The 25,000-nt window shown below is 34.7% G+C and overlaps 1 protein-coding gene across 50 annotated transcripts in view; it reads left to right on the top strand.

Moving 5' to 3' along the window:
* osa (trithorax group protein osa) overlaps positions 1 to 25,000 on the top strand; it is a 103,422-nt gene that overhangs the window by 25,113 nt on the left and 53,309 nt on the right. For all 50 annotated transcript variants that reach the window (XM_088194803.1, XM_088194791.1, XM_088194790.1 and 47 more), the window contains exons 2-3: positions 20,554 to 20,730; positions 21,024 to 21,131. In XM_088194803.1, coding sequence (XP_088050929.1) covers positions 20,554 to 20,730; positions 21,024 to 21,131 — 285 coding nt within the window. The remainder of the gene's footprint in view (positions 1 to 20,553; positions 20,731 to 21,023; positions 21,132 to 25,000) is intronic.

The raw sequence follows: 25,000 nt of genomic DNA, 5'->3' as shown, positions 1-25,000 counted from the left end.
AATCATTATAGTAGAGTACACACGTGCTTGTCAATTGTACACAATCGTTACGCAATCCTCAATGTTATTTTTATCAATTAACCATTCATTTGTATTGTTTACATTGGCTAAAATAGCTAATTACACCATCGCAGTTGTTTCACGCGTGTGGGTTATATTTAAAAATACGACACAAGATTGTAACGTGTTTGTTTTTGAAACGGCTGTCAATGTTTGCCTTATTAACGCATAATATTTGCACGTATTTTTTCCGCAAAGGTTAAATATCATGAATTCATTGATAAAACGTGCATTGCGAAACGCTTCAATTGTCCGTTTCAATTTATGTTGCAACATGATGGAAAAAATTCAATACATTTTTTGCAGGGCAGGTCAGTCAAGTGGCGTAAACAATGTTTCGTGTGTCGTCGTAAAACTACACACGCGTGATATGAATTCACTCTGAACGACCGATAAATCAGTGCATGCAACATTTTATCCGACCTTGAAGTGAATACGAGCTCGACTCGTAATTATACTCGAGTCGGTCATTGTGTACTGGCGATTGATCTTTGTCTGCGTCGCGAAATATTGCAGTGTCTCGATAGACACGTCTGTTTATTTATTTTTAATAAATCAATAAAAGCATGTGCTCGTAAAACTGATAGTGTCAGTTTGTTGATCAATTATGTTTGCATGCAATTTAGATAATTGCAGCTGATTTATGTTTAAGTACGTATTTTGATTGCACAATATCTTATTTTAATAACGAGTTGTAATTAATATAATGAGTTGGTTGTATAATTAAATGTAATTACATTATTCGGCATTTTTCGTCACCGCAATTATCAAGCGAAACTTTTTTGCTATCTGCGTATAATACATACGTTTCTTTGTGCGTGTTTTTCATTATTGTAGAATGTTAATCTCAGTTGGTTCTAGGAGTTGATCGTTGCATCAGTGGAATTTCCTGTGTTAGACACGTCCACTGAGAATATATATTTTTATCGTCTTCCTTGTACATGCGCTGTAAACTTGTTTATATTTTAAGCATAAACAATTTTAAATTGTACATTTACATAATTCCTATTATAAATCTGGTATATAATACATCAGATATTTCTGGGCGTAACGTAATTCGTCGTTGCTAACGTGCATATTGTTTAATGGCAATAACGGAGTTTTATACATTTATGAATTATTAATAGTTATTAAAAATAATATTATATATCGTATACGTACGCACATTTAATTAACAAACACTGACAAACGCGCTGGTTCTGACGCAATATGCGTCGATAAAAGATAATAAATCGTGTTTATTTTTTTAAAATATATTATATATTATACTGTATTATATTTATACCATTTTATGTTATTATTGTATCACATTTAAAAAATACTAATACCAAATAGTTAAACATAAATGACTCATGTTAAATAACTAACTTTTGAGAGTTAATACTTAGTTGCTACGAGTGGACCTTATATTTGTAGGCATTTAGTCAAATAATAATTCATTCATCTAATATCTTCGTATGTTTGAAGTTGACACTTATGTGGTGGCATTATATAACTTATAAGTCATACGAATTACTTTATCAATTTATTGTTCGCATCGTTGAACAGTACTTGTTTATATTTTTAGTATTTTTATTATATTAATAAATTTATTTCCAGTCAAACATCATTATTTGCCCAACTGCTGTTGTATCATGACTGTTTTTGCCTCGCTAGATAGTTTAACTGGTATTTTTTATACGTCCGCCGCGATGATTCTGTGTTTCCGTGCGTCGCTCAGCTTCGTTCGGCCCGGTGAGAATTTCACCTGGGCCACGTTTCGGCGAGAGACACGCACGTTGCACGCGAGAGCCGAGTTCAACAAACCCGTTTCTCTTTGTCTCGCTAGCCAAAGTTCCGTGCACTTCGCTTCCTCGCGTCGCTCGCCGGCCCGCGGCTATCGAGTCTCTCTTTGCCATCGTCCGACATTTTATCTAGCGGGGCTCGAATTCGGCGGTTTCTCTTTTCGAGTGTGCACGCCACCTATCTCCGCCTTTGCCACTTGTCTCCATCGACATCCTGCCACCGGTTATGCCTTTTCAGACTCAAGATACGATTAGAATTGATCTTATAAAGTTAATGATGTATACATCTCATAATATATGCTCCTTTATTATCTCTAAATTCATAGATATGTGTAAATCAGTTTCTAATGCTGGTATTCTTACGTCGATTCTTTGACGCATTATTTCTAATGTTCTTGGTCGTCTTGCTCATTTATTTATTGTAAATATTCCATTGTTACATGACACGCGTTACAACGAAGAAACAATGCAAGACTGAGAATCAGTGACATCTTTTATGATTTCCTTGTTCTCACATTTGTGCTACATGTATATTTCAACTTTTCTTGATCTTGTGTCATTTTAAAATATCCCATCGATTTTTCAATGGTCCACATTATTTTAAATATCGGGATTTTATGATATAGTTTGCCGAAGGAGATACAATTTGGCCATTTATTTAAATAAAAAGTAGATTGTAAATACTGTGGGATATGTGTATGCAGCCTCTGAGTAGGCCAGAGGGTGTAAGCCCTCTACGTGTTCTTCTTCAGCTATTACTGTCACTGCCCAACTGTGGCTCGAATCCGTCATCTCTGGCATTCAGCGGAAAAGTCACCCCTTACCTTGTTCCTGTAAGCGGTATGGCGTTATACATATTCGCAACATTTTTTGTCAAAAATAAAATGTGTCACAGTTAGATGCAAAAATGACTATATCAATTAGCTATGAACGTTAACAAAAAAATAATTATCAGACATTTACCTTTTCTACTTGCCAGTAGAACCAAAAACTATAATCCTTTGGTTATGTGCGAAATAGCCGATATCTTATTGATTTACCGCAATGTGTTTGAACTATTTCGTGTACAGTAGGCCCCCCAATAACACGGTAAATTGGGGACGTGCTATTTGGGTGCGTGTAGTTGGGGGCCTAGAAAATACTCATACATGTTTTTGCAATACGTATGTACGAAAAAGTTATTTCGCCACTTGAATGAAGAAATTTGACTCGTAAAAATATATATCTACCGGTGAAAATATGTTCTAATATGATTTCAAAATGTGTTCAAAAATATTTTCGGGATAGATTCGAGACTGTTTTTTTTAGATTTTTTGGTTTAGAATCAGGGACGTTATTTCAGCTTTTTCCATGGAGGACGGCAAAATTTAACCATTCAATGGTCTAGCCAGGTTTTGAATATGCATTGAAAATTTTTAATATTTGATGGCTGTGCTTTTGCTTCCTTTGTATATTTGATTCCTGTTAATATTTGTCTTAAACACTTTTTTATATTTAAAGTCTATTCGAATTTTAAATGATTTCTGATTTATATTTGATATATGTACATAATTTTACACATAAATAGATATATTTATTTAATGCTAAATATTTTTTAATGCACACATGATTTTAACCCTTTCGATGTTACAGACGTCAGTTGACCTCAACATAATATGTTCTATCAGTACTATGGATGTCTACTGATATCAACCATTTTATGAGACTTAGTGAGGTCATACTTAAAAAATAATTTAATAAAATATATTGCAATACCTGGAGAAAAGTAAAAAATTTAAATTATAAGGTTTTGGTTTTATATATTGGTTTTTATTTTCGTTATGACACTCGCATACAAAGGGTTAACTCATACCTATTAATATTTATTTAAGAAATTATATTACGATGTTAAAAAAATGTGTAAAATGTAATTTTTGTCATGAGGCTCGGAATCAATGTTTTCCCAGGGCCCTGGAACGCTGATTTGTACACACGAGCAGGGCGCTCGTGTACACAAATCAGATTCAATTTCGTCAATTTTCCCTTGCAAAGCTGCCTCTATTTAACAACTCAACTGTCAAAACTTATATTTTCACCGGCATATACTGGTGAAATTGTATTTTCGTCGATAATAGACATCCACTGGTGAAAGTGTTTTCGGAATATAAATTCCCAGTGAAAGTATACTTTTACTGCTAGTTTGAAATCACTATGTAACATTAATAATATTTAAATAATGAGTCATATAGTCGGTGGCAATTATTCGCTTTTCTGTTTTTAACACATCTTATGAGAGGTATATTGCCGCGCGTCGTAGCAAAAGAGTAAAATGAATTGTGCATAAGAATGTGTTGATCAACTTTGAATTTTACAAATGTTTTATTCAAAAACAAGTTGCTTTGAAACGTTGAGGGGCTCCACCTTGATACTGTTCAAGAATGCGATCCATAAAATCCGCAATATTCGACATCTAATGAATCTTGTGGTTCAAGATTCCACTACACGTTCTCATATGGAGAATTTTACGAGTCCTCACCAGAATGTTATCGATAAGAAATATCTGTTTATAACTAGTTCACGCGAGATGAAAGACGACGTACGAACTCATTAGTATTCGAGCGGCATCTGCCGTGCCGGCCCACACACTGCGAGATGTTGATAAATATGTGCATAAGTTTTCGCCCGCGTCTCCCCGGAGTCTGTCCGAAGGAGCGATCACGTGTTACCGAGGGAATACCTCGGATTGTAGACGCGGTGATCTTTGGGCTCCGAGCCAAATTGCAAGCGGAGTAATGTTATTCAAGTTCAAGTGCAACCGCGTCGCGGAACCGTGCAATTTCTTCGTTGCACAACCCGAGGCGCAGTGACGCATCGCCCCACAGTAGTAATAAAAAAACAACATAATAAACACGTGCCACGTGCTCTTGCAGAGCCAGGTACCTGTTTGTTCCGTCTCGGTCCTTTGTCGGTCTCCCGAACTAATCCCGGCGAGCAATTATCGCCCCCGCGCCCCCCTGCCCCGCCGCGGCCGCACCTGTAACGACCCTCTCGTCTTTCGGGAAACCCCTTTTTGCATTGCGGAGGGAGGCTAGACGCCTCGGTCAGACCGAATGACGTCATCACCCGAAGAAACGAGATTTCCCTAAAAAGTATACATACCCACACGCACACGTGCGCGTTTACCTACCCCGACCGACCGACCGCTCGATACGTACGCATCGAGGCGGTGACGTAACAAGGATGCGTACCCACTATCATCGCACACACACAGCCACGCGCACACAAACAGTACAAGCTCCTTTATATTGTAATTAGCATCTGACAGGTACGGATAACGAATACGGACGATTCGCGCGTCACGTATTATATATAACACATATACACACGCCTGTATATTTTATCGTGCTCGCTGACAGATATGCATATGTGTAAGTAAGGTCGGGGAACCCCCGCCGGTGAATCAGACGATTTCACTATCGCTCGGCACCGGTGATGCTTACTATACACATACACACACACACGTTTTCTATTATTTGTTTTTATTTTTGCCAACTCGGCGAGCGCTCGATCGTATTTTGTTTTGCGGTCCGTTTCGAATTTGTTTTCGGCGGTGGAAAAAAATCGAGCGCCGCCGGTTGACGTCATAATCGAGCGAGGGTGGCTCCGAGGGAGGAGAAGGCGTCGCTTTATGCAGGCGGTGTGGGGCTGCGAGGGACGCCGAGCGTCGGTATCGATCCTGGCCGAATTCGGCGCCTCTCCCGGCTCTCCTATCCCTTTCACTCTCTCTCTCTTTCTCTCTCTCGCTCGCTAGCTAGCTATCCCGGTCGGTCGCTTTTGTTCTCCGCTTCTCGGATAATTGACGGTCCTATAAGCGAGCAGATTATGACCGATACGATTTTTCTAGCAGTTCGGAGACTTTTCTATGGCCGCTGCGAACAAAGACCTCGTTTATTTTGATAAATACACACTAAAATTATTTTAAAAAGAGCTATTATCAGATCGGCGATGCCATCTGCTCAAATACTTGATTGGCGTATGTTTGTTATTGTGAAAAAATGTGACAGATAGTATTCGGACGCGACCGTCTCTGCAGATAGCGTAATGTCTGTCATGTTTGTGTTTGTCGTATAATATTTTATTCGCTTTTTGTGCGACTTTCATGACACTTTTCATCTGTCGCATTGAACAAATGAAAGTATATTCTGCTTAACTTATTACGACTAAAAATTATCTAAAAATAGTATTTAGTGATCATTACACGGTATATGATAAAATAAACATTACTGAAACTAAATAAGATCAATTGCTCTCAATGAAATCAATAAAATGTAGGATTTTTTTTAGCATAAGTGTGTGAGAGAGAGAGAGAGAGAGCAGTGCTTGAGGAAAAAGGACAAATTTCACACTAGGCAGTCGAATATATCACTGCTTTTCTTTCAAAAGGAGATAAATAAGTGTTAAGAAAATATATTCTCTGCAGGGCCTACGTATTTTTAAAATTCTGCTTCTTTCGTAAGAACGACTTTTCAATATTAAAATAGTATGGCTACCTAAAAACAAGTTTGAAACATATCTATCCGTCGATGGATATAACATTAGTCCATTGCTCAAGCAAGTTTTCATTGACATTGTTTAAAAAAATCCAACTAAATAATGCTGCAAAGATTACAAATGCTAATGGCAATGTCGGGGAACTCTTCAACTATTACCTCAAAAATATTTAGTCTAAACTTTGTACCGATATTACTCCATCGAGCTAAAAATGAAAAAAATCAATAGTTTATTAATCAATTTATTTGGAGAATATAGTTGACTAATACATAATATTTTTTTCTCTTCCAATTTTCGAGAAAGGGTGCTATTTAACAAGGAATTATTTTAAAAGATATGTGCATTTAAATAAATACTTTTTTCCATAAAACGAATTATTTGTGCATCTTTAAGGATTTTTCTTCGGAAAATGATTCATAAGGTGGTCACAGTAATGCACAAACAATTTAACGTTTTATGAAACATTTAATTTATATATTGCTCATTAAAATTGTCGGCAAGTGCGGAGCCCTACGCAAGAATTAAGCGCGAAATCTACATAATCTATTTTTGTTGGGGGTGGGGGGAATTTAATCAATATTATATTAAATACACTAATATAGTATCGTAATTTTGAATAATTTCAGTTCGACATTTTGACTGCCAAAATTTCGTTTGTAATTTCATTTTAGAATTATATATTATATAAAGATTAAGGAATCTTTGCATTATTGAATCTTAATAAATTGAATCCTCGGTAAAGTTATAATCTCGGTAATTGAAACACCTATTATTTCCGAAACATAAGACTATCGGGAAAAAACGCAGGATCTCGAACATGTTAGTCTTAATCTCTTAATGGGCCATCTTGATTTATTACGACGAAGAAAAATGTTAAAAAGTGATTAATAGAAACGACACATTTAAGTTGTTCTTTTACACAAAGGGTTCCAAGGGCCCCGCAAAATTTACGATGGAATTTTCGTGGAGCGCGAAGCCGGCTGTCTGAGGACGAATTTTAAAGATACACAAATTCTGAATCGGCTGGACCGAACCTAGAATTCGCATAATTTTGATTTCATCGTGTTTTTTTAGGATTTAGGAGAATGAAATATTGCTATCTAAATTGTAATTTCACATTTCGTGATAAAAATAAAATTAACGTCTGTTTTTATTAAATTTTTAGTTTGAGCGAATGAATCAGCTGCTCCTCTGACACATCACCTACAATAAAACAAACTTTTTGGCAAAATAAAATATTACAAAAAATTAATACCTGTATCCTTAATTAATATAAAATAGCGCAAATATTTATAAAAAAAATCGTTACGCTTTTTGAGATAATTTACCCTCGGTTCCTCGACTACTGATATAGAGGTAGATGGACGACTTTTAATCCTAGTCCACTAATTCTTGCCTTATGAGAACGTGCACTTATAGCATGTACCTATTTTTGCTTTTAATGATTGATGCAATCGATCCAGCTGTTCACAATATTATTCGGTTGTTATTATCGTCTTGTTTCAGCAGTTAAAAATTAATTATTCCACGAATGCCATACAAAACAGACAATTTGATCGGATTTGCGGTTGTTTTTCCTTATACTTTTATTTTTTTCTATATACGGTATCATTTTTTTCGTATTTGGCGTAATTGTTTCATATGCAGACAAAGTGTTACACGTTCGCTTTTTTTATATAAAACGTTTATTTTTTATGGTTGCCGTAGTTGCATACAAATGCGCAAAAATGCTTTGTGATTTTAATTTGTGTGTGCGTGTAATACATTTCGAAAGAACTAAAAAATAAATAGGTCACAAATGACCGTCAGAGTTAGTTGGGTTAAAAAACGAACTTTTTCTGGATACCCACCCCTATGTAAAAACAACTCATTAGTTGAAAGCAACCTACTTTTCCTGATATATTATGCCGTTAATCTTACATTTTTCAGTTGAATGCATTGCAGGCTTTACAAATAAATTTAAAAAAAAAACACATAGTACAAGGCAAGGTTTATAATAAATTTAACATACACGATCATAAAAATATCGGTAAAACTTTTAAAAGACGTTCTTAAGTGATTTCTCCTCCATTTATTCACGATAATCGCCAGGATCTTGAAATTCAAAAAAGGCCACAGTGAATTTTATTATAGCTGTTCGTAGAGACACTTTTTATTTAAAAATTAAGTGATTGGAGCAATAAAATAATAATCATGACAACCTTGCCTCGAAAACCACAAACCAATTCTGCTCTGTGTACTTACATGTACCGGTACATCCCCCACGGCAAAGCGACCAATTACAGGTCATACATTTAAAAGCACGCGTTGAACGATGTTATAGTGTACAATGAATGTTGATAATAAATACACTACATCAAAATTATTTTCGACTTGTATCAATGAAATTAACAGTTCATTAATAAATATTTACATAATAATCAAATAAATATGTAACTATTTTTTATGGAACGTGCTATTAGGTGGGTCCTCATTAATCAACTATCAATTGATCAAAATCCTATTCGAGCATCTAATTAATGATTAAATCATGAGCGGCATCTTTGTTAGAATATTAGATCACAATATGAACCGCTTTATTGCTGTTTTATGCAAATATCTTATCCGATTTCGCTTTCGGTGCCCCATAACCCATAACAAACACACTCGGGCACAGTCCAATAACGCGAATAACGTATTCCCGAAACGAAACTTTGCGAAATAACGATGACACATTCGAAAGGTGGCACTTCCCCAAAACAACCACCCTCGTGTATGTTTTCTGCGACTTCTCGAATCACGCGTCGTACAGAGTAGAACTCGTTCAAAATGTATACGTAGTGCGTAATCGCGATTGAACTTGATTTGCGCAACTTCAAGGTTACGCGCGATCTGTGTGTGTGCATCTGAAAATAACGTCTCGCCAAGTTCGATCCGATAACCTCGCGCATCGAATTAAGTAATCGCTGACGGACGTAACACACACAAAGCGTGTCGTCGTGTGCAACAATTCGAGCATGCACACGCGCCCGTCGCACATGCCATTTGCATAATAACGTAAACAAACTCGGGCCGCTCTTTCCTCTAATTTAAATACGTTATTATTTCATACTCGGAGGTGATTAACATTCAGCACGTTCGTATCGCGCCGGTCAAGGTCGTTTTTTATTACGCAAATGAAGTGGAAGTGAGAGAAAAAAAACATGTGTGTGCGCGTGCATATTTTTATAGTCGCGCCCAACTGTCAGAATTTCGTGAGAGGCAAATCGCTCGCTCTCTCTGGCATCACAGTTGTGTCGAAACGCGTTCGAGTCGTCGAGTACCAAAATGCTATGTAACGATTTTTTAACAAGCATCGCAATGTACAATGTATATTTTACCGGTTTAATAGTTACGCATTACGTATTAGATTCAAATTTGTGCATAGTATAACGGAAGATACTTTCTTTTCTCTTTCCGGTGTTATCGTGTCTGTGTAAAATTAAATTGCTCCTATTGATCGCGATCGTTTATTCGTCATTGTCGTAACCATGTGTTTATTAATGACGTTTCTAATATTGTTAAAAGTTCACCAGTTTATAATTAATTAACACTAAAGTCCGGTGGTACAACATGTGTGCCATGGTCCAGACAATCAAAGCCGGTGGCTCACATATGTGCCATGCATGCGCTAGTCCGGTGGTAAAGGCTATATGCCACGTTTTTAGATAATGACCACATATGTGTTTATTAGTTTGTTTTACGTACAACGCAAAAAATCTTGAATTTTGAGCGATTATTTTAAAAGTTATGGCAATTTTACAAAAAGTTTAAAAAAATGCAGCATGTTAATAGCTGTCTTTAAGGTGTTAACATTCAATCTAGAGATTATGTTCATTAGATGCAATCCAGCAAAACTAATATTCATATGATTCGATGATAATTGCGCACATCGAAAATTTCAAACTGGATATTCTGATCATATATGATCAATATACATGTATTGTTTAAGAATACACCAATATATATAAAAAATGTCTATATATAACAGATGTTAATATGATTTTAATTTAAAAATATTTTACATTGGTATGATACACTTATATTTCTTATACTAATTACACAATTTTTTACTTAAAAATAGTGAAGAATATAAAGCAGTTGGAATTAAAAGTAAAATATATTTAACAATCAAACAATCGCCTATATTCAGAATTTTCTCTGTGTGATATTTGTATATTTTTAAATTTTTTAACCCTTGAATATTTAAAAAAGTCGATTTTTCAGAAAGAGTGGAAAAATTTTACCTTACTCAATGTCAAAGCGATCCTTTTGATAACAACTCCCGATAAATAGACGCGTTGTAAAAAAAAAACAGAAAATACTTTTTTATTTGAATTGCAAAATATTGTGTTTCCAATGCAAAATTTGTGTGACGTGATTAGTGATGTAAATATATTTTCCATAGAAAGGGTTTTATAAGTGCAACTGAGCAAATTTTGGAACGGATGGAGTGGAGTTGTGTATTGTGGGTCTTACCAGCACGATAAAATATTATTATAATCAGTGACTAACACTTGAAAGCATTGGGATCGATAGATTAGTTTTTTCCGATTTTTAGTGCCATTGAATAATTGTTAAAAAACAAAATTGTGCTTAGTCATAAATCGACTGTAAGTTACAATTTCAATGACAATTTTTTTTTACAATATTACGATTTTCAATGGGTGAGAATCAAATGAAGAACATCTAAACAGAATTTTGACCAATAGGAGTTTTTAATGTTTTAAGCAATGTCATAAAGAGTAACTATGCAAAAGTTTTAATCGGTCAGTTTAATTATAAACTACACACTATCGGATTTTTTCACTCAAAATACAATAGTGTGTGGTTTATATAAACGAGAGTACAATGTAGCCAATATAATGAATCCAACAATGATAGTATGTCCAATATTTATTGTTAAGGATTATTTTTCCAATTAAATCATCTATCAAAATTCACTATCTATGTATGTAAATACTTTGGTCGAAAAAGATATTCGAACATGATGATTGATGATTATCTATTCTCTCTCGTGTGTGCTGTGTCAAGCGCTTAACAATCGATTCAAAACCACGAAAGTGCGTTACAGCTGGTTTTGAAACTCTATGACTCGCTTATGCATATACATATACGTTGGTTGGTTGTGTCGTTCGTTGCAACACACCGAAAGTGAAATCGTTCGTGCGAGCGTTGCCTGTACTTTGCCAACGCCGACTGAGTGCACGATAATTTACTACGCGGTCGAATCGCCTCGTTTCGAAACCCCCATCGGATCGATCTACCCGGAATGTCGTAGCATACCTACGCGTACGTACGTAGATAGACATCCTAGGAGTCAAATTCCGGCGGTGGTAGTTTATCCGATGTGTGTAGGCTTTTTTCTGGGCTAACGATCGTTTGCGAGCACTATATCCGCACGCGTAACGACCCCTAATACGCTCTCTCGTTAATGCCTGCGAGGCTAATCTGACAGAGAAGATCGCGTGTGGGGGGTTACTGGATCGGTTTTCATCTATGAAATATGTTACGATCTGCACAGTTCTTCAAACATCGATAGTGGGCTTAACATTTTTTTTTAATTAAGGCAATTTGTATTTTGCAATTAGCCGTCTTTGTTTTATACTTCTTGATAGTTGCATAGTTATTCGATATTATTGGTAGATATATCGTTATATGTTAGTCGCTAATTGATATTAGTAATTAAACTAACATAATTGTGTAATTTTAAAGTTTTAAATTTTATTTCTAAAATTGTAATGTGTCTCTCTTTGTAAATGAAACAATACATTATTATTTTGAATATAAAAGTTAACGTTAAGATATATTATCTGTATTTATTGCGTAACATTGAAATTAAAATAAAAAAGGTTCGGATCTCTTCGAACCGAAATAAAAGTAGTTGCCCTATCGTGGATTTAGAACTGGATGTATATAAAAAATACCTCAAGCTCTATTTATGGGTATTATATTACATTTATATATTTCATTGAATAGAGATAATAGATATTTTTTCTTTTGGGGGATTAGTGATATTCTAAAATGTGTATATATTCTAGTTTTTATTAATATTTTTCTATGTTATATAAAAACAATAATATCAAAATTTTGTTTCTGTAAAATTAGTGTTTCAATTGTTCCCATACAGGAAAAACAAAAAACAGTGTTCAATTTAAGATAGTAAAACAGACCAGCAGTTTGTTTCTAAATAATTATCGTCGTCATACTGACTTAGGAACTCTCCAAATTTTCGTAAAAATAATGAAATTAAATTATAGTCATTTAAGCAAAAATTTATGTAGTCGAAAATAATATTTATACGTCTAATCTTGAGTTTAATGAGCCAACCAAATAGTATAGGGGAGGGCAGATATGTTTCGTTTGTTCCATTTGTGTTCTAATACAGATCCTTATTAACACTTTCACCGCGGATGGCATATATAGATGTCATCAAGAAAATCGCCATTACTAATTGGGCACCTAAAGGTGCTATAAATATTTTCACCTAATAATATGGTTATTTAGTATAATTTAAGGCTGTAAATCACTTGAATTTACTGTACTATATTATTTTTAAAAATATGTCATGAATATGTGCCACCCACCACATATTAACAAATTTTGAATCGGCCGTGGTGAAAGGGTTAAAGACAGATACTGATACTACAATAAATTATTTATCCCTTGCTTTCATACAATTCATAGTTCTAAAGTCCTACAAACTGTTGACCTCCAAAATATAATGTTCTGCTGGACATATCAGTTCAGAGATGGACAGTCACAGCTTTGCTCGGATCACATCTCGTTTCTCTCCTGCAATTTCTAGCATATCGCGTCCCAATTCCGACGCTCGGTCGTAAATTGCACACGTACGTGTTCACATAGATACGTACAAGACGAGCCACACATAGTAAATCGATCGATGCAACTCGAGTGCATCGGCGTCCGCCGTTAAAAATAAAGGTAAATAAGAGACAGAACGTCAACATCGAGAAGAGTTAGTTTACTCTTTTTTCCTCTCGCGCGATAATTAAGTCGGCGGCCGATCGCCAAACAGAACCAGCACATACACAATAATATAAAATTATACGAATGTTTAATTCATCGGTTGCGCAATCGGTTACGCGCGCTCGCCGCATCATCATCATAACCTTACTCAACGTTCGCATTCCGTAATTGGATTAGCGGAGTGCCGCTCGAACGAAGGTCGGCACGCACTAGGTGACGCGATAGCTCGCTTTCGGATATTGTGTACATGCGACTTATCAAACGGCAGCGATTACGCGACTGTTGTATTCTTTGCGGTTTGGTCGAAAGTCGAGAAACGCCAGTCTTCGGTACACTATGGCCGATGTATTCGGTACAACTTGATCGAAAATAAGTTATGGGTACGATTTAACAGGGAATTATTTTAAGACCTATGTGCATTTAAATAAATACTTTGTTCCATAAAACGAATTGTTTGAGCATTAGCAGAAAAGGATTCGATACAGTGATGCACTAACAATTCGTTTTATGGAACAATTATTTTATATATTGCTCATTTAAATTATTCTCGTATGTTATTATATCTACTTCACTAATGCAATAAATACTGAAAACGGCTGAAGAGAAGTATAGCCATATGTGTTTTGACATTTAGCCTTGCAGATTTACTTGTTATCATATATTATTTCAAGAATAATTAAAATATTTGTAGTTATGTCATGTATGTCTTTCATAAAAAAGATATATTTAACGAAGTATAAAACATTGTATTAATAATAATCTCTCGAAACTAAGTTTATGTCAATCTTGCATTTGACTTCCATGCTAAAAATTATATTTTTTCTGATTCGGCATTCGGTCTCGCAGTGAGAATTTATTCTAAAATTCCGAAGTTTTTTACCTCGCGCAATAGAGAGAGGTAATTGTATTCGTCTACATCAGGCATGGTAGCTGCAACAGCAAAAATATTGAGAATGCCATTTTTTTCTTATATCTAGTTCAGGAAACTACTTTTAAACGCTCATCGGTAAAGCTTGAAAAAATGTGTGCTATAGATATTATTTGTTCATAGTGTGTTCACATGCATATGTTAGTTGTATATTTGAGCATGATCTTGGAGATATGCGAAGTTGTAAAAACGGCACATTTCTTCATAACGCTGTAGTGCCATTGAGTTATCGCCGTACATGTACGGTGGTCAATCTTTCACTGTTTTTAAGTACCCAATATGGTTATATATGTATTTATACATACATATAACTAGATAAATAGTAAATAAAAAACATTTATATAATACTTTTTTAATAAATAATTTTTATTGAAAATTATACCAATAAATTAAAAACGTAACAAAAAATATTATATACTCATTTTATATAAAATACGAAATTTAATAATACAAATACAAAAAAGTACTAAATAAAACGTAGAGAATTATTGATTTTTTTCTATAAATATAAATGCAATATTAATTAACAAATGTGTATGAATTAACTCATTACTCAAAGAGTTAAACTGCAGGTTTATCATCGTTACTGGCAAACACATATATTTTATTTTTTCACTAGATATATGATATAAATTTTATAGTTCGCAGGCCGCATATGAACATTTGCCCCCGGTTTAAATAATAACAGCAATAAATTCTAGCGTGTCAGTGAATGTTCTGTCTAGATTGCGCAAATACATACTACCCGATATGGAAATCGCTCATCCTATGTACAGTCGACAATGCGACCGTACGCGATCAAAAAAATAGTAACTAATCGTTTTCACGTACTTAATGGTATAATTCTGATATTTGACACCGTTGTATGACGAAATTTTAAGCAGTCGTTCATAGGTATTATAAATATAAAATATTTAATACTGAATGTTATTGGGATTGAATAATACCGGTATTGACATTCATTTTTTTATTTGACCGAAAAAATAATTCGACTACCGCTCGCATGATTCATCATGTGTATTGACTAAAAAAACAAACCATTTAAATACCACGGCAAGCATTGTTTCAATATACTATTTTAATTATAAAAAAAAATTAGGCGCCAAATCTTCTTTTGGAACATAGTATAGCAACTTTGGCGTCTTTTGCGTGCACCACTGCCGTTACCAGTACTTGAGCCCTACGAGTCCAACCCAATGGGCGGGCACCCGGCTTTTGACGGCCGGAGAGCAGGACCCACTCCCCGTAGTACTACATATTTTATGTAGTTTCATTTGTATTTCTCCCCAGCGGTTCTTTTGGAACAATTAATCTATATAGGACAACATCGTCTTTGATCCGCTTCTTGATGCCTCCTAAAGTTGTATACTAGAGGCCACAGAGCATTACTCGCCAATTAATTCGAAAAAATATATTACTTATTATTTTTGTTACGATTATCCGAAAGAACGAGAAAGAAGTGCGTAGAAAATTGTAAATTTGTTTTTTTTTATTTATATGATTGATGTGAGATTTATTTATCGCACAATTAATATTTATTTTCGATTGATTATTGATCGCTCGCATATGCATGTTAAAAGTAACGTTAATTAAATTTGAGTTATAAATGTTTATGTAAATAATATAGAATAAAAAATACGTAAATACTGCATAACCATTTGAGTCCCATACAATTTGGCTTAACATATACAATTTTTTTTGGGAAAATCATCAATTTCCATTTTTTTTAATCTTATACGTTTGTTTTAAGAATTTGAAACATTTTTTGTGTACTCTCAGTGATGTAATATAATAATAAAAAATAGGATTATATTTTTCATATTTATTGTAAAAAAAAAACACCTGTCAACACATTTTAATTGTTAGCAAAAAAAAATAACAGCGTTATATATTTTTAATTTAAAAAACATACATTTCACGCAAATTTTTTAAATACGTTTTTTTATTTGAATATTATTATTGAGACTCACTTATTTGTAATATATTTAGTAAAGCATATTCCGTTGACTATTTGGGTAAAAATGTGTCTGAATGGAGTAAAAATGTACAAATAGAAATAATTTCATATATACAATACCTGCTTTTGTTTTCCCTATCATAAAAAGGGGACCGGTAGGTTGTAACGGCGCGGTCATTTCTCAGTTACATAACAGAATTATTGGAAACTGCTAGATAATGTTAGACGTAAAAAATATTTTCAGTACTACCAGTATATTTTCATTTTGTGATACCAGTAGTACCGAAGGTCAATTATTATCGTTCGTAAAAAACGATACAGCCCTGTGTTATTACACGTACCGGCGCATCCCTCCCAGCGAATAACTAATCACGTGGTCAAGCGTTGAACAATGTAATATTGTGTCAAATAATTAATCGCACGGATTTACATACAAACATAGCTTCGAAGCGTTTCAGACAGTATCTGTTTAAGCAAAGTTCACTCGCGCAATATATGAAACTAACTGAATAAATCTGGCATCAGATTTATTCATTCATCTTGTAGGTATTATATTTTAAATTTTGTCACTATTTTTGTAAATGGGTATCTTTGATGTGTTTAAATAAAAAATATCGTATGCCAAGCACAGATGATTTACAAATCTGTTGTCAGAAATAAAGTACATACAGTAAATTATTCTAAAATAACAATTTTTTAAAATTGTGTCGCTGCTTGTCTCTTGAGCTTACAAAAACATATGTTGTGTACTCGCCCAATATGAATTATTGTGTGATTTGTATCTCTTAATTTGATAGTTAAGTAAATAATTAAAACGAGTGTAAGAGAGACTAGGATATATTTTAACCAGATTCTAATTGCTTTTTACAAAATAACCATCGCAACACTAGATGTAAAAATGTACATCTGTCAAGCCGTCAAATGTATTCACGCAGACCGCGGGTGTATGTATTATCTTTCACTACTTTGACTTAAATCAGCTGATCGTGTCGTCGCACACGATTCGGAGAAGAATTCCACGTGCGTGTTTATGTATGTATACGTAAGTATGATACATGCATACGTAGAGGTTTCCCGCCCTTTGCGGTTCGATCGTTTGTTTATCCGCGTTCGTCCTTTCCCCTCCCACCACCCCGACGCACCCGCCTTCTCTTTTATGTAGTCCTGACGTTTACGGCGTCAAAATTTATACCCTCCGCACAGCTGATCCCTTCGTCGAGCGTGGCGGACATGCATACCCGCCGCCGTCATATATAAAGTCTCTCGCTGCCGACGTTTACGACGTCCGTTTTATATGCGCCGACGCTTTCGCATCGTGGCAATCTCTCTCGAGTTTAATTTTCGATCGGGGCGGCGCCCCCGGCCGCGATCGCATCGCGATTAGCGGAGGGCGGCGGCCGAGGCGCGCGGGGGGCCGCGGGGGCGCCGATCGATGCGGCGCCGGCCAATGGCGGCTGGGGGCGGAGCCGCCGCGCTCGCGATTCATCGCGAAGCCTAATTCCACCCCGCGCCACGTATATACGGACGTTTGTGTGTACGTATCTCTATGTACGTGACGCGCGCGCCTATAAAACGTAACTGTTGGCCTGGCCCAAAATAATTAACTTGACTCTTCAAATGTGTAAAGTAGATGATCCGTTTCAATGCTGGGCTTTTACACGTTGCATAAAGCAAAATGGACTGCGTATATTTGCATTGTCTACAGTTTCAAACTAAATGCAATTAATGAGAATTGTGTTATATTATATATCACGTAATCTTAATTCTTACCCATCGAAATGTAAAGTTGTATTCCGCATAAAGTCGTTAATGGGGTCTTTATATTACGAATTGAATCAATCTTCTTTGTAAAGAGATTCTCGTTGAACATTCTTATATAAGCAGCAATTTCGGCGAAGATTGAATTACACTAATCTAGAGTCGGGTGTCCAGGAATAAATGCGAAATATATTGATAATTCTGAAGCATCTGTCACTTATATGCTTTCTAAAGGTAAGCCCATACTTTGGACCCTTTGTTCAACGGAGCGTACCTGCGACTTGGCGCGAGATGGGGTGCATCTAAACATAAGAGCTTACCATTCGACGTTTGCATATTTGTCAAGCGTATTGGCGCACCTTTACTTCCCCCTTTTTCTGCTGTGTGCGGCTTATTGAAAAATATAATACAAATAGAAGATCAAATTGAACGCAGAATGGTTCGATCCCATATGAACCCTTAGTGTTCTTCAAATTGTATTGTCTGGTGATTATTACATAATTATGGTTCCGATTGATCATCACAGATTAAAGTTTCCTAGTTTTTTTCTAATCTCACAAATTAATATCTTAATAAATAATTTAAAATTATATAATAAAAAAAAATAAACTGCAATAATTTCAGTTTGGTGTCTCACTACTTGCTTAATTGTTAATTGTGTTTCCCCGTTGTAACGCATTGGGTTGACGCCTGTTATTGCGATAGATTTATATTTAAAAATATATGCTAAATATCATCACCCGTCCTTCGAAACACGATAAATTCGTTCTAACAAAAAAAAGCATAAAAAATATATGATATAAAGAATTTTTTCCAGTGACAGCCATTTTGACAACTGATTTGTGCTCAGTTTGGTTTGCCAATTGCGCAAATTTATTACGTGGTTCAGTTTTGTTGTGATGAGGCTCATTTTTTGTTGAAAGGATAAATAAATTAATATCGGTAAAAACCGAGAAAAAAATTACGAATATATTCGAATAGTTGAAAACTACGAATAATTCAGAACCCTAATCACATGTACATAAATAATGATAGGTATATAAATGTATATATGTCTCCATATGGAATAGTTGAAATCATATAATTTTAGTAGAACGTCAGATAAATTAATTTTTCACCGGTGAAAATGTATTCCAATATGATTTCACTAAAAAAAAAATAGATTCGATATTAGTTTTAATAAATTTTTTGTGGGATTTTTCTTTGAATTTCTGGTTTATCATTTCATTAATTGACATGCATTTTTATGGCTAAATTCAAACTGTATAAATGGCTTGTTTATATAGCGTTCATATTATGACTTTTTTATAACAATACTACTACTTACAATCGAATGAAGCATATGAAGGAGAGCCAAAAAACAATTATTACTTCTCAGAAGTCAAAAATCCACGTTAAAAGCAATAAAATTGTGCCGTCGCCGTCGCAGTGTAAACATTCACATTAGGATGTTTTATCAATATTACGACTTACAATAGTGAAAATCAATTGAAGCATAGCTAAACCGAATTTCGACCAATAGGAGAACGCAAAAAAAACAATTATCACTTCTCAAAAGTTAAAAATTCACATCAAAAGCAACAAAATCGTGCCGTCGCCGTCGACTTCATTTATATATCGCATTTTTTTGCCTGATTTTCAATCATACGAATATTCGTAAAATGTTAATTTATAAAGGTATGTTTTTTAGAGGTTTGTGTTTAAAATTGGTAACACATTTTTTTACAGTTGACAGCTGATTTGTGCTCATTTTGGTTTGCCATTTCACTATAAAATGTAATTAAATAATCAGCAGAAATATTAAAAATTTAATAAATTGAAGAAGTACACTAACTATTTTGAAGACATGATTTTATTTGTGCTTTTTTATATTGCATATAAATATTTTTTTTAACTCTTCTTGCTCTTTGAAGGATCTATAACACTGCGATCAATGTTTATCACTATATTTGATTATTTCTGGCCATAGTGATTTCCTTGCAAGTTTAAACATGATATAGACAAGTTCTAATTATAAATATGTATATACGAAATGATAGAAATGAGATTCCCCTTAATCAGTCTTCGCTAAATATTTTGAAAAGTATGTTTTTAACTTACCTTGATCTAACTAAATGGTTGGATAATCGAAATACAACTTGGGACGTTTGCCGTATGGATGGCCAGGTGTGTTATCTAAAAGCAAAGGCGATTGAAATAGAAAATAAATTTTCTTCTACTATTTAATTGTTTTTTAAGTAAAATGCGTGAATTGAGAAGACAGGCGAAATTAAGTTTTTATTATTTATGTTATATCTAGAGCGTGTTTTTTTAATTTGTTATCTCAATAGTCATTACAATTATTGTTTCAGTTTTATTTAGTTTACTTTATGTAACATTTACATGATAAAATATACGAAAAGGGTTGTTTATGTCTTGCACACTCATAGTTCCATGCGCTCTAGTTTAATAACGTAGATCGTAGAACCGTATAGTATATGCATTTTCAAGTTTCGATCGTGAAAATAAAGTGACGTGTACGATTGCAGGGCGGCGGATCCCGAGGCACCGGCGCTGGAGGCTACCCACCTCCTCAGGGCGCTGTCTCCGCCTCAGCGCCCGCCCCCGCCGGTTACGCGCCCTACGCCCAGCAGAGGTATCCGGCGCCCCCTGCTCCGGCCTCGCAGCCTGCGCCGGGTTTGCGGCCTCCTTATTCGCCTCACCAGGTACGTTACGCCGTCGTCCCACAGAGAGCCCCTTTCGACGCCCACCCTTATCGCACTATACCCACCCCTTCATGCGACCGCCCGTCAGCTGAGCGAAAACGAAAGTAAACACACAACTCGGTCAAAGGGTACGCGATGCATGCGCGCCCACTGTGTCTACCTATATACCTATGTACCCACCCGCCTCCGTCGCCACCTAGGTCTAGGCTTTCCCGTCCAATGTCGCGCCTCCGAATTACCACGTGCGATCGATTCCACGAGCTGACTGACTAATTTGTTTTTGTTTTTTGCAGTACGAACAAGGGCCCAGCCCTCAACCGAGCCCAGGAGGAGCTCCCCATAGCCCGGGACACGCGCCCAGCGCGTCACCGCAACCTCCTCATTCTCCTCACGCTCATCAGGTATCAATCGTTTCTGATTATCGTCAACAATATCTTATATACTAAAGGACTGGCGTTAAAATGAGAAAATACAATTTAGTAGCATAATTTCACGCAGTTATAGATAAAATAATAATATGTTGTTTTTACTGGTAGCCAAATTTGAATGTCCCTGATTTCATATAGTATAAAAATCGTTAAGTATCATACAAATATAGTAAATTAATAATACAAACATTTACTTTGTATTTAAAAGATGATGCGATTAGCTGCAAAAAAAACTTTAATTTAATTGTTACGCTTTTTAAGTCAAACACATGTCAACGTTTGTGTGTAATTTATATGTATATAGGCTCTACATTTGTTTTATGCAGTTTAATAAATCTCTTGACGCGTTTTTACACCGTTGATTTCGGAATTTTATGCTCGTTATGAAGTAACGCACTACATTCTCAGTCCTCGGCTAACCTTGGCCAAGCATACATACACGTTTGCAGTTCTACTTTACTAAAACAAAATGTGATAACTAATATATATTTTCTTTTATTCGTATAACTTGAATCAAAACGTAGTTATTATTAGTTCCGATAGTGATTAAAATATTGAATTACTATTAATCAACAACTATCAAAATAAACTTATTTAATATTGCCTTTTGATATTTTTACACTTACTAAGCTTTTATTATACGTCATAGTTTGACCGGGATTGTCCTGATTTATATTGTTTTAAGTATATGTACAGTAGATACCCCAATAACACGGTAAATTGGGGACTTGGTATTTGACCAAATATAATTAACAAATTAAAATACGACATTATTGAACAATCTCACTCAGTCAGTTCATACATAGACACCATTTTTGTTTTATTGTCGTGTACCTTGAATGCTGTAAAAAAGTACATGAAATTGTCATGGCGATCGTTGGAAAAATAAGCACAAAATTGTACTTTCATGTTCTCGTCTAGCGTTGATGCTATATAAATTTCCACTGACACATCTACACATTCAACGTTTCCAGCACGTATCGTTTACGTTACAAAAAAATCTTTCATGCATTAACTATGAACGTTTTCATACATAACGTTAATATATGTCAAACATTCTCGACGGAAAGTGATCGTGTCTGAACTTAAACGAACTAGTCGAGGATGTTGCAGTATGAAAATGAGGTTCGGTGCGCAAAGTCACGTTCAGTATAAATTTACGACAAATTACTTGGATGTGATCAAATGAAATATTCTTCTTACAAAATATGTGAGTTATTTTTGTTTTATTTCGATCCAGTCAATCTGGCACTTACCTGAATCAAAATAATTTAGTTACAAAGATTTTTTTATCTAGTTTTTTTCATTTTTATTGTGTTCTTTCAATAACAATCAGTGGTGTAGTGGGGCCGGAACGTTATTATAGAACTTTTTCCCGTGACCGGAACGCGTTCCGGTACAATTTACTAAAAGATTTGGTAAAATTTATTTGAGCTTAATTGAATAGTAGCCGACAGTACCACTGCACAACGCAACAAATAAAATATCCGGGATATTCGTCTCCGGGCTAATATAAACTGAAATCTCATTGGTTACCCCAAAATCGTTCTGGTTCTCTGGCGTGTGACTCAAATAGGCACACTGAACCAGTTCGTGTTAAAATAGTAGTTTGAAGCGATGATTTTTTAGTATACGCTTCGACGCGACTCTTGAGATTCATATCCAAGCATAATTTGCAGGAATGAAGAAAAAACTCCCAATAATTAAAATCTTATATAATTGTTTTAAAATGTCGTCACTTTCGCTTCCAGCGTCGTACGCTCTATCTTATGTGGAATAATATCTATTTATATACAAACGAAAAAACAAAGTCTATTATTGCATATACATAACGAATGTGACTTCAAAAATTTTTGTTCTCAACGTTTCCAATCAGATTTTTTTTTCAAATTTCCATAGAGACGCATGATCGTAGTAAATTGTGGACTAATCGATAACCAAATTATCTAAGAGTGCCTTATTTTTAGTTCCGCTGTGTCAAAATATGTTTATTTTAACAATTTTTGTTCTATGCGAACATTTTTCTTACAGAATAATCAAATTCAGGAAATTCAGTTATTATGTAGTATGTTCTTTATTTTAAAAAGATAATACTTGCTGACAGTGACTTCAACTTAAAGTGATTCACTTTTTGTTTATATATACTAATTCTACGCTATGTCGCCAAAACATTGCTTCCGAAAAATAATTAAAAACAATATTTCCTTTATCAATAGTTAAACATTGAGCACATCATTACTACTAAATGGAAGTTTCATTACTACTAAATGGATTAAACATGTAGATCGGCATATTTTCTTTAACTGACAAGTTGTAGTCGCAATACATCATATTTTAATTGTTTGTCATACGTAAATGTTATTAGATCACGCATTGCTTCTGAAAATTAACTGTAAACGAAATTATATAGTGGATAATCGCGTTTTTGTTTACAATGAATATTAGCTTTTTCCTTTGTACTACCATTGTAATATGTTTAATTTACTTTGGTATGTATTAATTGCCAAATCACTGCTGTTTGTCTCCTAATATTTGATCCTAGAAGGTCAATAGTAATTTTGTTAGAATAATAGTTATATAGTATCCATACAACCAAATACTGGCGCACTAAAGCTTTGTTTATATTTTCTATAATGTTAACGCTACGTCGTTTTAAGAAAAATGTAAAAAATGCACTGTACTTATAACATATTTCACTGTTTATTTAATTGCATTTAACCTAATTGTCCGTGGCGTGTCTTTGACATATAGAAGAATTGTCATATGCAACCAAATTTTACAGTTAGGTGAATCCTGATAACGAACTATACAAATTGTGAAACATCTAAAAACGTTAAAGAATCAGATTTATTTAAAATATTTTTTTAACTTAAGCAAAAATATGTTTAGTTTACAAGAAGTCTTAAATATTGTGAATATGTATAGAAAGAATTGTAATTTAATTTTGCAGAATTAATTGTCAGCCTCACGTTTGAAACGGTGCTTTCCCATAATTAAAATAATAAATTAATTGTCGGCTTCACAGACTTACTAATGCAACCTGCTCACTCAGTATGCACTCGTTACCGCTGTAAATTTGTACACGAAGGGTCGGTCGTCGTCTTCTCGTCGAGATACGCTAAGGAATGTGTTGCCCTATGCAACCTATGCAAAGAGATAAAATATTGTCATATTTTTAATTTTCGTTATTTTGAAAATCGTATACATATATGCAATACTTGGGGGAAGTGGTGCTAGATCAAAATTATCACTATTTCATTTAACACTACACCACGAATAACAATGCAATTACGGATACATTTTCAATTAGTAAAAAGTGTCTGAAGCGTTTTATTAGATATTAATATTACTGAAGTGGCGCAACGGAAATGCTAATGTCTGATAATGAAAATGTAAATAAAAGCCAAAAACATATCATAAAAAAAGTAAACAAATGAAAGCTTATAAGCTCTTTCCAATGAATTGCGTTTTTGTTTTTAAAGCGTATGTTATCAAGGGTCAAAATCTAAATGACTAAAGACTGTCGTTTTTATATGTTAGTATACATCAGTATTGTTCTGTCGATAATATCGACGTTTATCTCATTTCGCGGAACAAACTCGGACGTGCGTCTCCGTCGGACTATCGCGTTCGTTTCAACGCTTACGTAATGTCTACAACTCGATTAGATTATAATCGCCGTTATTTACTAACAATCGTTATCAAATCATACGTGAAATATCCATTACACACACACCGATCGACCCGAGAGTGCAGCGAATGCATTCGCCTTTACGGACCATATCAGTCCGCATTCGCATGACGAGATAAGCGCTCACAATCGAGATGTATACGCATATGTA

This window comes from Plectrocnemia conspersa, unplaced genomic scaffold, assembly GCF_051122295.1.
Source record: "Plectrocnemia conspersa isolate PC_06_02 unplaced genomic scaffold, ASM5112229v1 ptg000010l, whole genome shotgun sequence".
NCBI lineage: Eukaryota > Metazoa > Arthropoda > Insecta > Trichoptera > Polycentropodidae > Plectrocnemia > Plectrocnemia conspersa.
The sequence above is the reverse complement of the archived record's forward strand: the minus strand, read 5'-3'. Positions and strand labels throughout refer to the sequence as shown.